The 16,571-nt window shown below is 39.5% G+C and overlaps 1 protein-coding gene across 3 annotated transcripts; it reads right to left on the reverse strand.

Moving 5' to 3' along the window:
• Window positions 1–461: 461 nt before the first annotated feature.
• LOC107045042 (adenosylhomocysteinase-like 1) lies at window positions 462–16,170 on the reverse strand. Of its 3 annotated transcripts, none has more exons than XM_015267146.2 (10): window positions 16,039–16,170; window positions 8,664–8,711; window positions 7,449–7,533; window positions 6,072–6,578; window positions 5,232–5,382; window positions 4,881–5,033; window positions 3,067–3,232; window positions 2,736–2,982; window positions 2,338–2,458; window positions 462–2,265 (listed from the first exon to the last, which is right to left on the reverse strand). In XM_015267146.2, exons 1-10 carry the CDS (start codon window positions 16,135–16,137, stop codon window positions 2,259–2,261), a joined length of 1,584 nt encoding a protein of 527 aa, XP_015122632.1. In that variant the 5' UTR covers window positions 16,138–16,170; the 3' UTR covers window positions 462–2,258. The 3 variants fall into 3 exon arrangements, with proteins under 3 accessions (XP_015122632.1, XP_015122631.1, XP_015122633.1); XM_015267145.2 differs by having other exon boundaries at window positions 6,072–6,590; XM_015267147.2 differs by lacking the exon at window positions 8,664–8,711 and having other exon boundaries at window positions 6,072–6,590.
• Between the last annotated feature and the right edge of the window lie 401 nt (window positions 16,171–16,571).

Here is a 16,571-nt window from a genome sequence, read left to right on the forward strand (position 1 = left end):
CCAGCGAGAGAATTGCCAATTCAATTCAGTTAGAGTGATGTTTGTGTGGTGATAATAGGTGGCACGTCTTTTCGACGAGACATTTCAACTGATTTTGTTTTAATGCTAAATTTCGGCTGTATTTAGTGCATTTTGCAACTTGTACTTCTGTTTTTAGAGTTTTTGCTTCCGAAGGAAAGCATTGGATTCGTCAAATCCTAAATTTACAATTTTTTATGTCAGGATAACCAATTTCGGCCTCAGGAGTTCGAATTTGGTATTTTTAGATCATTTAAATGAATCCAATTGGGATTTAGAATATTCTTTTTAATGCCATCTGTTGAAAAAAATATTTTGAAACCAATATTCAGGGAAAGGTAAAAAAAATTAAAATTGGGGTAAGGTTGGCTATGGTGAATAAATGAAAATGACCTGAAATGTCTCCAATTGAAAAGACACGCATAAATAAATGCAACTGATAATTTTGTTCAATGATAATCATGCTGTCGTTTTTATTCACAAATATCTCGTTACAAAAATACCATCATTGTTGTTCGATCTATTTTCTTGTTTCACTTCGAATTCATCAGTGCATTAACCATGAATAGAAATAAAACAAAATTCTCCCACATATTCTCTCACATCTATGGAATTTCATTCAGAAAAATAACAATTTTGGTGATCAATTCCAGTCCCGGTGACACTTCCAGGTATGAAATAATCTAGAAATACTGATCTCGCTTCGTCAAGGCATTCTCATCATGTTTTCATTAACAATTTAGGCCCATGTGCATTACCTGTTCAACCTAATCTATTTTATTTTCAATTGTTTCCGTGATTATGTTGAATTTTCTTACAATCTATGTATGAACTATAAATTATTGACTTGATTTGTGTCCCTGAAATTGAATACTATGGCTCATACTGTTACTCTCGTACCTGAGGCCATTCCCAGCACTGATAGCCTGTCACAATTTCCATCTATCCAATTCGTTTCACGAGTAACTGCATATGGAAAATTTAATGAGTTTCCTTTGACTCTTCACAACCGAGATATTTTTACAACTTCTCTCAATGTGCATGAGCAAATTAATTTAGTCGTTTGTCTTCAACAGTTCATTCAATGGAACACAACTACGTATGTTATTTCTATCGTAAAATATTTTATTGCATCAGTTGTTGATAGTGGGGAATTAAATACTTTCGGGGGCTTTTAATGAACGAAGTAATAAGAGGAGTGGAGAGATGCCCCCATCATGTGGTTCAATAGCATTATGTATGGAGGAGTCCATCGAGAAATTAATTTCGGCGAATAAATTTTTCTCAAACATTTTTCTCTGCTGAATATCTCGCAATTGGAGGGAGATAGCCGAATTTTCGTCAAAATCATTTTTGTGGGAAATCTCAAGAGCAACAAAAAAGGTCCTCTCAAAAATGTGGCTATCCCCTCTGGATTCGGAGATATTCACCAAAAACTGCGGAAGGATTTAATTCCCCCACTTGATTACTGAATAGCTTAATCACTCTACATATGAATTAATTAAAAAACAGATTTCACGAGAATGGGGGAATCGACGGTAGCATCTTATTCGTGAAGAGATGCCATCGTTATGTTCAATTGCATTAAATAACTCGAATTAAGAGAATTGTTGGAATACTTGAAGGGGAACTACTATGCGATATTCATCAGTTTTATGTACACCCGCAGCTTTCCCAGGGAATCTATACTGTGCGGTCTCGATTAATCTCCACTGTATACTTTGATTGGCTTCGATAACATGATTATTTTATTCACTGAACGAGTCATGTATCGATTAGTCCATCGACAACTTTTCTATTGAACAATTCAGTGGCAAAACGAGGTGAATAATGTTTCTAAAACATTCCTCTTTGCTGAATATCTCGGAATGGGAGGGAGATAGAGAAATCTTTGTAGAGATCATTTTTCTAGGGAATTTCAAGAGCTACAAGAAAGGTCCTCTCGAAAATGTTGCTAACCCCTCTGGATTCTGAGATATCCGTCAAAAACTGCGGTAGAAAACTACTGAATTGTTCAATCACTCTGCAATTCCGTTGATGAAAAAACAGATCTCACGATTCATCATCTTCATCTACAAACAGTGAAATTTCGATGGCACTTCCAATTGTAAAAACTATATGCTCTACAGGTAAATCGATTGAAATAGGAATACGAAATGAAAAAAATCGCATTGTCGCATGCGATTTCCGACGTTTTGTCTGCAGTCGATCGATGGAAGTAACTCAACGCTCATGTTCACCTAGTAACTGAAACCGATTAAATGGAAGCCAGGTGAGTTGTTTGTACAGAGAAATGCAGTGAAAGGTAATATTGGTTACCGATAATAATTGGGCTTGAATGGGCCGGCTTTGTTGAGGCCCATGTACTTCGCCTGCTCATCCGTGAGTTCCGTCAGGTGAGCGTCGAATGTCGGCAAATGTAGAGATGCCACGTATTCATCTGTGGGATAAAACAATTCGTCACATTTACGAGTGATTTTAGAAGGAAATGTGAATTTCTCAATACTCGCACATATAATGAAAATATAATGAAAAATATTGACACATTACTAGCTATTAAGCAAAAAATATGTATCTGCGGTGTAAATATTGGTGAAAATAATACTCGTGCCGATCTCTGGTTTAAACATTAACCATTGCAGAAGAAAAAAAAATTTCTCAATTTTTTTTTTCAGAAATTTGTTAATAATTTCAAAAAACAATTGCCCACTGCTCACCCATTTTCTTAGGCAGTAAATAAACATCACTCTTGTAACGTCCCGGCGGTGCATTGAATAATTCAATAAGTGCTAATGCCTGAGTGGCGGCTGTGATGGACACGACGAACGATGGAATACTTGAGCAGGAGAGATTGACGAGGCGGCCTTCAGCCAGGAGCACAATTCTCTTGCCATCAGGCCAAATAACGTGATCCACCTGTGACCGGACTTTCTCCCAAGTCAAGTCTGGAGTTCTTAAGCTATTCTGTTATGATAAAACACAAAGCACTCGTCAATGCCACTGGATTGTTGACTAAATAAGGACAATAATTCGCGATGACGAACGTACAATATCAATTTCGGTGTTACTGTGCCCCATGTTGCACACGACACAGCCGTTTTTCATCTTGTCCATGTGCTCGCGAGTCACAACGTTTTTATTGCCAGTGGCTGTTATAACGATATCCACATTTCTTATTACCTCGTTCAGCTTCATCACACGAAAACCATCCATACTGAAATTGAAAATTCGATTGCGTGATTAAAACAACACGGATGACAAAATTTAGAGAAACTAAACTCAAGTTAGTGTTTTATTGAATTCATAAATGAATAATAATAGAATGAATACTAAACAACACGGATGACAAAATTTAATAAATACTACACTCAAGTTAGCGTTTTATTGAATTTATAAATGAATAATAATAGAATGAACACTAAATAAACAACACGGATGGCGAAATTTAATAAAAACTACACTCAAGTTAGTGTTTTATTGAATTCATAAATGAATAATAATAGAATGAACACTAAATAAACAACACGGATGACAAAATTTAATAAAAACTAAACTCAAGTTAGTGTTTTATTGAATTCATAAATGAATAATAATAGAATGAATACTAAACAACATGGATGACAAAATTTAGAGAAACTAAACTCAAGTTAGTGTTTTATTGAATTTATAAATGAATAATAATAGAATGAATACTGAACAACACTGATGACAAAATTTAATAAAAACTAAACTCAAGTTAGTGTTTTATTGAATTCATAAATGAATAATAATAGAATGAACACTAAATAAACAACACGGATGACAAAATTTAATAAAAACTAAACTCAAGTTAGTGTTTTATTGAATTCATAAATGAATAATAGTAGAATGAATACTAAATAAACAACACGGATGACGAAATTTAATAAAAACTAAACTCAAGTTAGTGTTTTATTGAATTCATAAATGAATAATAGTAGAATGAATACTAAATAAACAACACGGATGACGAAATTTAATAAAAACTAAACTCAAGTTAGTGTTTTATTGAATTCATAAATGACTCTTAATAAAATGAATACAAAATAAGGAAATTAAGGTAAAGTTTAATGAACATATGTTTCAATCTCATATTTTAATCACGAGCTACTGCAGCTAGAGTCATATTATTTCGGACAATAAATAATTGCTTTATCTCATGAGATAGTTAAATTGCGCCATAAGTTATCTAGAACAAATTCCATTCATTAATAAGTGTTGGTGATTATTGGTCATCAGGTTTTGGTTATTGTTTTTTTAAGGTATTCATAGTTACGTTTATTTAAAATTCACTTTTCTCGGAGAAAATATTTGTTTCGAAGACGTAATCATCCATTTTTTATCGATCAATAATTGAGATATTCCAAGGGGATTGAAATAATGAAAAAAAATATATATAAATATATAATAATTATAAATATTATAATATAATATTATTATATTATGATGATTATAATAATTATATATATATTATTATACACATAATTACTATAAATATTTTTTTTTAATATTGATTTCCAAAGAAAATAAGAAAAAGATTTCTACGCAAAGATTATCCTTGTTCCTAAGCTTAAGGATATCCCTGACGAAATAAATTGCTGACACAAAAGGTGGCGTCAATTGTTTTAAAAAGGAACTGTAGTGCTTTCTCACAGAAATTATATTGAATTTCTTTTGGAACTTATTCTGTTGGCAATGTTTCTACAAGAATCATTGGGCCTGATTTTTCCAGTTTTAATAATATGGTGAATATTACTAAAACATTCTGTTCTTCTAATCTCTTTTGAATTGCTTGAAAAATTTCTCCTGAAGTCGAATTAAAGTTGTTAATAATGCAATCTCACCTAGCTTGCAACGCACAGATGGGATCAATCTCCGTGATATAGACGATGCACCCAAGACCTTTGAGTGCCTGACAGCAGCCTTTACCCACCTCCCCATACCCGCAGATGACGACTTGCTTTCCCCCAAACATGACGTCTGTGGATCTCTTCAAACTGGAGTGGAGGGACAGTTGAAATGAAAAATTTAATTTATTCAATTAGAAGTCTGTCGTGAGTTGGTAAACTAGGGTAATTGCACAAATTGATGGGAAACGATTTAACAAAAAAAACACATTTTCGAACCAATGCAGTTCTCCCAATTTACGAATTGACCAGAGAAAAGTGGAACTTATAATGGGATAAATTATTCACCTGTCGATAATGCTCTCTCGACAGCTGTAGAGATTATCAAACTTGGTTTTCGTGACACTATCGTTGACATTCATAGCTGGAACCGAGAGCTTTCCGGCCTTGGAGAGCTGATAGAGCCTGTGAACACCGGTGACACTCTCTTCGACGATACCTGAGGGCATTTATCAACTTTGTTATGAAGACACGTATAACTTTTACAGAAAAATTTTGTGAATTCGGTAGAAAATTCTGTTGGATTTCTATTCATTTTTCATTAGTTTTTGGCGAATTCTATAGGAAAATTTCACAGCTTGGAAGAAATCAATAGAACTAGCTTTTTCTATACAATTTATTTTATATGAATATGGGGTAACCAGCTGATTCTTTTATTGAATATTGGTGAATTTTTTAATCGGACTTTTATCACATAAAAATGGCAGATGACTACATACCACTGTTCTGAAAATTGAGATACCTAGCTGTCACTTCCCATGAGGAGTTATTTTGTTATCCGCCATGGAAAATGACAGCTAATAGATAATTTGCCACAGCAAATCAGATATTTGTAATTTCCCCTTTTTTCAACTCATTCTGAATCTCAATTAAAAACTCTCTTTGAAAAAGTTCAGAATTTTTTCTATTTTTTTCATCATTCTATCATAAGTTTTGGGAATTTCTACATGATGTACCACTTAATTGACAATTTTGAATTATGAAAGATAAAAAAAATCCAGATATCATTCGAAAAAAATTCAGATATCATTCGAAAAAAATCCAGATAACATTCGAAAAAAATCCAGCTAACTTCGCCACTGAATTTTTTTATCGAATTCGCTATTTCGCTGAACCCTGGGGAATCACCTTGAATCATCTTGAACATGGCATTGTACTTCTTCAGCATGAGATGCGTGGCGTCTCCCCCGTCATCCAGGATCATATTGGGCTGCCAATTTTCAGCTGCTATGCACTTGTCGATGCACCACCAGAAGTCCTCCTCGGTCTCCCCTCGCCACGCGAATATGGGGTAACCAGCTGATGCCAGTGCAGCAGCGACTTCATTCTGGGTTGAATATATATTGCAAGCGGCCCATCTCACTTGTGCTCCAAGCTCCACCAGGGTTTCAATAAGCACGGCTGTCTGAGCGTTTATGTGTGTGCAGCCCACGATCTTGGCGTTTTTCAGGGGCATATCATCAGCAGCTCTCTTCCTCAATGCCATGATCCCCGGCATCTCCTGCTCGGCAATTTCAATCTCCCGCCTCCCGAAGGCATGTTGTCCGATATTCCGGACGCAAAAATCCGTGAAGCCCTTGTCTGTCTTCTGGATTTTCTCCCGGGGGGACACGTCGTCCTCGTCCGATGAGCTTCCTGTGTAAGATGCTGAGGTTCACCAGACGTATGAAAATTTATCGATTAGTCACTCAGCATGATCTACAGATGAGTTACAATGATCCCTCATTCATGAACTCTACGTGATCGATCATTTGGGAAATGGTGGAGGGAGGGGGGAGTACGACTAAAGCACAACGGAACACGTACCAAAAAATTTTAATAGAAAAAACTGGCGAATTCTGGGGGAAGGTCTATTGGGGTTCTATTAAACATCCTGTTGTAGTTTGTGGCCGATTGTTTTATAGAAAAAATGTGCGGAATTAAGTTTTCTAGTCGGACGTTTTCTAGAGGAAGTTCTCGACATGAAATTCCTATATTTTTTCTATTATATTGTTCTTCCCTTTAAAAAAATCGAAGAGAAAAACTGGGAAAATCTGAGAAGAGGAATTTCGATAGAAAAAATATCTCAATAGAATAAGTTCTGTAGAAAAATTTAGTAGAATTTCATTTTTCTAGACAACTTTTTCTATTCTGACATTTTCTAGAGGAATTCCTCGATATGAAATTCCTATATTTTTTTTATTATGTTGTTCTTCCTTTAAAAAAATCAAAGAGAAAAACTGGGAAAATCTGAGAAGAGGAATTTCGATAGAAAAAATATCTCCATAAAATGGGGTGTATGAAAAGATGGAATTCCATTGATTTTTTCTACATAATACTTATACAGAATACTCATCGAACATTTCTGCTATAAAAACGCGCAGATAGTCTATGGAATAGTCAATAGAATTGTCCAAAAACTACTGGAAACGCAATAAAATTTCCTCGCAAATTCCCTAGGTTTCCCAATTAAATTTTTTTGTACGTGAACTCAATCGCAGAGAAATGTTCTCTCTATTCTCCTACCGGAACTGTAGCTGTCATTGCTGCTTGCTGATAACGAGCGACTCCGGTAACGGCTGGACTTCTTCAAGGCCCCGGACTTAGATTCCTACGAGGTATTCACCAATTCTTCGATTTAATTTTGTTTCTTTAGTAGTCGAGGTGATGTAGGGAGCTGAGATTGCCATGAATTTTTTAAATTGACTACAAATTAAAAATAATGCGTGTTGCACTAGGGTTCTACGTGCACTGGGAAGACATGGGTGTCGAAAAAATGGGCAACAGTGCAATTGCAGAGTTCGAATTTAACTGAATTCGAAGGGAAACGAGGTGATTCGCTCAATCCCAAGTTCAGTTTTTGATGAATATCTCGGAAACTGATGGGGATATGCATAAAAAACTAATTGGGGAGCACAATTGATTCATCTCGTTTGTCATTCCACTTTCTGATGGATCTGATAACTTCATTTATTGGCAAACAATTATTTATGATTAATTATCTGGCTAAGGATCACTTCAGGGAGTTGTGAATCCGAATGAAGATGTATTCTCACAGACGAAAAAATTTCACAGAAAAACCTAGGGAATTCGATTGCAAATTCTGTAGGATTCCCCTTGAACTTCTATCAGTTTTTTTGTGGATTCAATTTCTATAGAATTTCTATAAAAAATGTCCAATAGAAACAATTTTTACAGAAAAAATCTGGAGAAATTTTCTGCAGAAAATATTTTAATAGAATAAGTTGTATGAAAAATCAAATTTTGTTGATTTTTCTTATCGAATATTTTCCATTGGACACTTCTATTCGAAAAAATCCAACAGAAAATTCAATAGAAATACAACAGAATTTCCCAGTGAATTCGCTCGGTTTTCTCATGAAATTTCTTCGCACGTGTTATAAATGACGAATTCAGTATTCTGTACTGAAGATGATAAACTGAATAAACGCGAAATCAAACTCTTCAGTATGAAAAATTTACTATTTTAAATCGAGTCTCCATGCCCACGGGCACGAACATCATAACGATAAAAAAAAATAAACAAATATCTTGATCAAGATTTTTTCATGTAAAAATGTCGTTAATCTCAAGAAATGAAAACAAAGCAATCCTCAAGGATAGCGAGCATACATCTACATATGCAAATAAATGAAGATAATTTTGTTATTTGCTCATTGTAATTAATATTTTGCTGCATTTTAGTTATTTTCTCATACACAAATAATTACTCTTACTTACTAATTTTGTTCTCGGGCCGTGAAAGGCATTATTTGATGCCTCTAGGCTCTGAAATCACAACAACCACAATATTTTCATAATTCAAGAGGGAATTTTATTAGTCGCTGTGGCCCAACTGAATGTTTCTCTCCAATTTCTCATTCACCGAGTGATGATTAACTACTTCACGCAGTGAATTCACCTTTTTCTGGGGACAACGTGTGAACTTTATGTCGTGCAGAGTCTGGGGTACTTTATCTACATCAACTATTGACTAAACTGCGGTAAAATAGTGATGCAGTGATTCTTATTCACAAGTTTACACGTGCTCTCATGAAAATAACGCTCTATATGTTTTCAAATAAAATAAGCGAGTTGATGTTCAACATGTTTTGGTTTTATTCAAGACTAGTGGCCATGCAGTAATCATGAGTTATCGAACATCGATATTTGGTCGATTAATGTCTGTTGTCAAGTGGTAAAACGAGGAATTTCAGGGAATTGGCTTCACTGAGATTTTTTATGGAGAAATTCATTCTCAAAGGAGAGTATCATCAACATTTCTATTTTATTTGTTCAGTCGCATGTTTACTCGCTCCGGTCCTCACATTTTGTTCTCTTCCTTTCAATGTTTAATACAGTTGTAAAAGGCCTGCTGATTTTTTAAGAGAAAGTAGAATTTTTTTTGGTAGAGAATGACATTTTTAACAAGAAATACTTTTTTAAAATTCTTTTTTGACAATTTTACAGTTGAATCGTATTATCAACATTTATAAATGAATTTGTTTATTTTGTAAAATATCGATTTAAAAAATGTTGAATCAAATTTTTTTAGAAAAGGATGAAATTTTAAACTGAAAAATATTCCCGTGAAATTTTCTTCTGAAATCGCTTGTTTTCCAAAAAACTAAAGATGCAACAGTTGAATCAACTCATTAAAAAACTAATTAAATATTTAAAAAAGAATCAATTTTTTTCCAAATTCCCAAAACTTTGTTTTTGTAAAAATGACATTTCTAAGAAGAGAATATCTCTTTGAAACTATTGTCTGCAACCCCTGTTTTGGAGACAATTAAAGACTCAACAATAGAGTTACCTAATCAACACGTGAAAATGAGTCCATTATTCCCGAGAACTGCTCATCTTCTAAGAAAATGTCAAACCTTTTATTTACAAAGAATGACATTTCCACCAAAAAAACCTCTCAAAATGCATCCATTTATTTTTTCTTCTGAAACCACTTGTTTTCGAGACAACTGAAGATGCAACAGTTGAATCACCTCATTAAAAAATTAATTAAACATTTAAAAAAGAATCAATTTTTTTCCAAATTCCCAAAACTTTGTTTTTGTAAAAATGAAATTTCTAAGAAAAGAATATATCTTTGAAACTTTTGTCTACAACCCCTTGGTTTGGAGACAATTAAAGACTCAACAATAGAGTTACCTCATCAAAACGTGAAAATGAGTCCATTATTCCCGAAAACTGCTCATCTTCTAAGAAAATGTCAAACCTTTCATTTACAAAGAATGACATTTCCACCAAAAAAAATGTGGCGCGAGCCACAATAGATTAATTTCTTGAATTTATTTCGTAGCGTCTCGAATATTCCAAACGTCGGAATCTGAGACAAACGCCATTCCGTCCTTGTCCCTCACGAAATTTCAGGACAATTCTCGAACCTTCGATAAACGAAGGTATATAAACTCGTACGCTCCCCGGCGGACTAAGTCAGTCTACTTTTGAGTACGCATGGAAACACTTGCCTTGAAATATACAGTTCTTGTGAACACCGAGTTATTATTCTTGATACCCGCACCAAACCGTCACAACTGGGGATCCCGACGTGATTGACGTGAATAGTTTTCTCGCGTTTTCTTTGATTATTAATTATATCACGTTAACGCCGCGACTGTTCCGCGAAATTCGAGTGCATTTCGATCATGCACTTTGTGAGTGGTTTGTGTGCCGCGTACGCTCGTGTGTTGTATCGTTCACGTGCTCCATTTGAGTTCTTTTCGTGAATTTCGGTGCACTGCTGAGCACCCAAGGACGCTGTGCTGCACTGATTATTTTTCAGACTTTCTCTAGTGTTGTTTTTCGCGAAACATAATGCCCGATAGTGTCGAGGTGCGCGAAACTGACAATGGAGCCCCGCTCCAACGCGTTTCGATACGATGTCCCACCTTCAATGCCGAACGTCCAGCGTTATGGTTCGCCCAGCTCGAGGGACAGTTTCATCTATCCGGGATTAACGATGAAGTAACGAGGTATTACTATGCCTCGTCTCATCTCGATCCCAAGGCCGCTGCTGAGGTGCAGGATATCCTTCTAAATGTGCCTGCCGAGACACCGTACACACGTCTCAAGGAGGCGCTCGTCGAACGCCTCACGCTCTCCCGGGACGCACGACTCCAGCAGTTGCTCGACCGAGAGGTATTGGGTGACAGGAAGCCCTCGCAATTTTTACGTCATCTCAGGAGTCTCGACGACACGGTTCCTGACAACATTTTACGCACCAAGTGGCTCAGCCGACTGCCGATGACGACGCAGTCCATCCTGGCGTCACAAGCGGACATGGCTCTCGACAGGCTTGCAACACTCGCCGACAAACTGCACGAGATCGCATTGCCGGTAGCCCACATCAATGACGTCCAGCAGCCAGCATCCCCAGCCCTCGAGACACTCTTTTCTCGTCTCGAAGCCACAATCTGCGAGCTGGCATCGGCCCTAAAAGGGCAAAGCGTCGCACGTTCTCGCTGCCGCTCTCCATCCCGTTCTCGAGCAACTTCGCCAGCACCCGACAACAACCAGTGTTGGTATCATCGAAGATACCGCGACAGGGCTAGACGTTGCAAAGCCCCTTGCTCGTGGCAGGGAAACGCCCCGGCGGATCGTTAGCGGCGGTTAACGTTCCCTCTTTCAAATCCAGCCGCCTCTTCGTAACCGATCGCGCCACCAAAATCCAATACTTGGTGGATACTGGCGCCGATCTTTGTACATTTCCGAAATCTCTCGCTCCTGGAGCAAAGAAACGAGTTAACTATACGCTTATTGCAGCCGACGGCTCGACAATCAACACGTACGGCTGCATATCTTTATCGCTCAACCTCGGCCTCCGGAGGGATTTCACATGGCGCTTCGTAGTGGCGGACNTAATCAACACGTACGGCTGCATAACTCTATCGCTCAAACTCGGCCTCCGGAGGGATTTCACATGGCGCTTCGTAGTGGCAGACACAACCAATCCAATTATCGGTGCTGATTTTTTGGCGCATTTCGGCATTTTACCTGACCTGAGGAACGGCTGCCTTATCGACTCAACAACTGGATTAACGACCTTATGCAACGTGTCGCTATCCAGCATCGTCTCGGGAATCAAGGTTACGCCTGTCGATCCTTCATGGTCGGATCTCCTCGGTAAGTTTCCCAATTTAACGAAACCCAAAGGAATATGCCTTCCAGCCAAACATTCGACGCTGCATCATATCGCCACTACACCCGGACCTCCAGTATCCAGCAAATCACGACGCCTCGCCCCCGACAAACTGAAAATCGCCAAGACGGAGTTCGACAAAATGATCCAACTGGGAATCACCCAACGTTCGAAGAGCCCCTGGTCATCTCCGCTCCACTTGGTACCGAAAAAGTCAGGCGAATGGCGACCTTGTGGAGATTATAGACAATTGAACGCACGAACAATTCCGGATCGATATCCCGTTCGCGTTTTAGAGGACTTCACTGCTAATCTCGCTGGGAAAACAATCTTCTCGACGATCGACCTCGTACGCGCCTTTAATGAAATACCTGTGGCCATCGACGACGTAAACAAAACAGCTATCATCACACCATTTGGCCTTTTCGAATTCCCGTTCATGACTTTCGGGCTTCGAAATGCCGCACAAACATTTCAACGGTTTATCGACGAGGTTACTCGAGGCTTGGACGATTTCGCCTTTCCGTATATCGATGACATCCTCATCGCGTCCAAGGACATCGAGGAACATCGCAGACACCTCCACACGCTCTTTGAACGGCTCTCGCGATATGGTGTTGTAATTAACACCGCCAAGTGTCGTTTCGGCCAACCGGAGGTAGACTTCCTCGGCCATCGTATCTCGGCGCAGGGTATCTTACCGCTCCCGTCGAAGGTAGAGGCGATCGTCAATTTTCCTCGGCCAACATCCATTCGTAAATTGCGTGAGTTTCTAGGTATGATCAATTTTTATCGTAAATTTCTTAAAGATACTGCAAGATTTCAGGCTCCTCTCCATGAATACACTCAGGGTGCTAATGTCAAAGGCTCTCACCCCGTCGCCTGGACACCTGAGGGCGATACCGCTTTCACCGCCTGCAAGGAGGAGCTGCGAAAAGCAACGTTACTGGTCTACCCGAACACGACACTCCCGTGGGCCATCTTCACCGATGCTTCCGAATACGCCATCGGTGCAGTCCTGCAGCAACGACGAGGACAGCACTGGGAACCACTGGCATTTTTCAGCCAGAAACTACAACCTGCGCTGAGGAAACACTGCCCTTACGATCGAGAGCTCCACGCCATCTACGCTGCCGTGCGAAAGTTCCGCTCCATTTTCGAGGCGAGGCACGTCACGATCTTCACAGATCATAAGCCGTTGCTTCACGCCTTCGCCCAGGATCCCGACAGAGCCACGCCGTGGCAGTTCCACCGCCTGGATTTTATCGGCCAGTTTTCGACCGACATCCAGTACGTGGCCAGCAAGGACAACGTTGTCGCCGATGCGCTTTCTCGTATCGAGGCAATCTCTGCTGCCGTCTCTACGAATGAGTTTGCCGAAGCTCAAGCCGCTGACGAGGAGCTCCAGCAACGTCTCCAGGGTCAACATCACGACGCTCTCGCCCTACGACCTGTCAATGTTCCAGACTGCGCCACGCCTATCTATTGCGACGTGTCTGGAGATCTGATTCGCCCTTTCGTTCCTGTGCCGTTGAGAAGAAGAATTTTCGACACTCTCCATAGCGTTAGCCATCCTGGGGCACGAGCCTCAACGAAACTGGTAACGCAGCGCTACGTCTGGCCCGACATCAACCGAGACTGCCGTCTATGGGCCCGCGCGTGCATCGCTTGCCAACGAAATAAGGTATCTCGTCATGTCTCATCTCCTATTCAAGATTTTCCAGGACGCACGCAGCGCTTCGAGCACATACACGTGGACATTATCGGACCCTACGTTCCGTCCAGAGGGTATCGCAACTGCCTGACGATCATAGACTGTTTCACCAGGTTCCCAGAGGCGTTCCCCATCGAGAACACTGGAGCCGAGTGTGTCGCCCGAACGCTCTTTTCTGGATGGATCTGCCGCTACGGAGTGCCGCTTCGAATTACAACCGATCAGGGGACACAGTTTGAGAGCCAGCTGTTCAACGCTCTCGCTCATCTTCTCGGTAGCAGACATATTCACACCACCATGTTCCATCCTCAGTCAAATGGAATGATGGAACATCTGCATCGTCATCTGAAGGACGCCATTCGCTGTCATGGAAGTGATTCGTGGGTGGACATGCTGCCTATCGTCCTTCTCGGAATTCGCGCCGCCTGGAAAGAAGACCTCGGCGCAACTCCTGCCGACCTCGTCTTCGGTGAACCGCTCCGACTACCGGGAGAATTTCTTGCTCCCTCGCCACCACGCGGGCTACCGCCTACTAATATCGCCGATCGTCTGAGGAATCACTTCGCCGATCTCGCTCCTCAACCCGTCGCCCGTCATGGCCAGAGGAAGATTTTCGTCTTTAAGGAGCTCGCAAACTGCTCACACGTCCTCGTTCGTCGCGACGCTCCCCATCACGCCTTTACGTCCCCATACGAGGGGCCACACCAAGTAATATCGAGGCACGAGAAACATTTCGTCATTCGAATTAGAGGCGAAAATACCGTAGTCTCCATCGCCCGTCTCAAACCCGTTTTCTCGCTCCCAGACGATGAGCACAACAATGACGACGAAGCTAACGACGATTCCCACGACAGCAATACGACACTGACTGCACCACCTTCACCGGAGTCACTGCATCCGGGAACATCTCGACGTTCGTCATCTTACCGCCAATCTGACACCGGCTCATCGACGTCATCAATTCAAAAGCGCGTCAGATTCGCTAAACGACATCAGCTGTTCTCGACAAATCGATATTATTGATTTTCTTTTGGCTTTATGTTGCTTTCTTTTCTTTTTCCGCAGAAGGGGAGTACTTGTGGCGCGAGCCACAATAGATTAATTTCTTGAATTTATTTCGTAGCGTCTCGAATATTCCAAACGTCGGAATTCGAGACAAACGTCATTCCGTCCTTGTCCCTCACGAAATTTCAGGACATTCTCGAACCTTTGATAAACGAAGGTATATAAACTCGTACGCTCCCCGGCGGACTAAGTCAGTCTACTTTTGAGTACGCATGTAAACACTTGCCTTTAAATATACAGTTCTTGTCAACACCGAGTTATTATTCTTGATACCCGCACCAAACCGCCACAAAAAAAACGTCTCAAAATAAATCCAGTTATCTAGAAAACTACTCATTAAAAAATGGATCAATTTTTTTCAAAATTCCCAAAACTTCTTTTTTGTAAAAATGACATTTTTAAGAAAAAAAATATCTTTTTCAAATTTCAGTCTGCAGCCCCTTCTTTTGGAGACAATTAAAGACTCAACAATGGCGTTACCTCACCCCCTACGAAAATGTAAACCCTTTAATTTAAAACAAAGAATGAAATTTTCAAAAAAACTTCTTAAAATTCTGTTTCCAAACCCACTGGTTCCACCACTTGACAACCGACAATCCCCCGTAGAAGACAGCTAAAAGACGATAACACCCACCAAAAGTAGTATTATCACCACAATAAAAAGGCAAAAACTTTGAAAAGCATACGAAATTCAACCTCGTGTATAATGGTCACGTAATCCACCAATTGCGCCCAATTGATCAATAAAAATGGTACAACAATTAACGATAACAGTGTCATAAACCATCTGTTGTGATCCCCCGTTTCATCCGACAATAATCGGAATTACGTAATTGTTGGCATGTGACAGAAAGTGACACAAGGTCCTAACAATTCGTGAGCGCAGCAGAGAGAGAGAGAGAAAGAGAGAGAGAAAAACTTCAAAACCAACGATTTCGTAAAAAGTGAAAGAGAGACTCAAACCTCGAAAACATCTAGATATAACTTCCCACTAATCATAAAATAGTGATCATTAAATAAAACATCATTTTGCGATACCTCAACGGTGAATAGTATTTTTTTTAGGCGGTCCATAATGCGGCCAGCTTAGCCGTAATCATGTGTTATTTATCGCTCCACATGGCATTAAAATGTTGAATTTTTTGCATTGACAGTAATTAGTAATTTGGGGGTTGATCTACCTTGTTCGCTGCTGGATCTGTGACTGGAATATCACTGACATTGGTCCTTGATTCTTTTCGTGAGGTGCCAGTGTTTGGACCGTCCCCGCTGTCAGCCATCTTTGACTAACTCCACCGCCGGAATCGAATGGATTTACATCGACTCACACATGTACATGGGCTTTATACGTGGGTAACAGCTGATTGGAGGGGCTTCGATGGATTATCACGAGGCTGCAGGGGCGTAGGAGGCGTTGGCTACGGTAGGGATGTCTCCAAGTACTTCGTTCAAGTTAGCAAAAAAAAATTGCTAACTTGAACGAAGTACTTGGAATTATTATTTTTATTTTCTCATTTAAAAAAATTTTTTTTTCATCCCCTTTGTCCAACAGTTTTGACAAATACTTAATTTCTTTTCAATTAGCAATGTGACAACTACTCGGGGCCAATTTATGAGATTATGAATAAAGTGTGAAATTAGAATGAAAAAATTATCGAAAAAAATCATTAAACAATGAAAAATTGAAAAAAGTATACAGCAAGATTTTCAATTT

The sequence above is a fragment of the Diachasma alloeum genome, unplaced genomic scaffold (assembly GCF_001412515.2).
Source record: "Diachasma alloeum isolate Michigan unplaced genomic scaffold, Dall2.0 Dall_scaffold_00865, whole genome shotgun sequence".
Classification (NCBI taxonomy): domain Eukaryota; kingdom Metazoa; phylum Arthropoda; class Insecta; order Hymenoptera; family Braconidae; genus Diachasma; species Diachasma alloeum.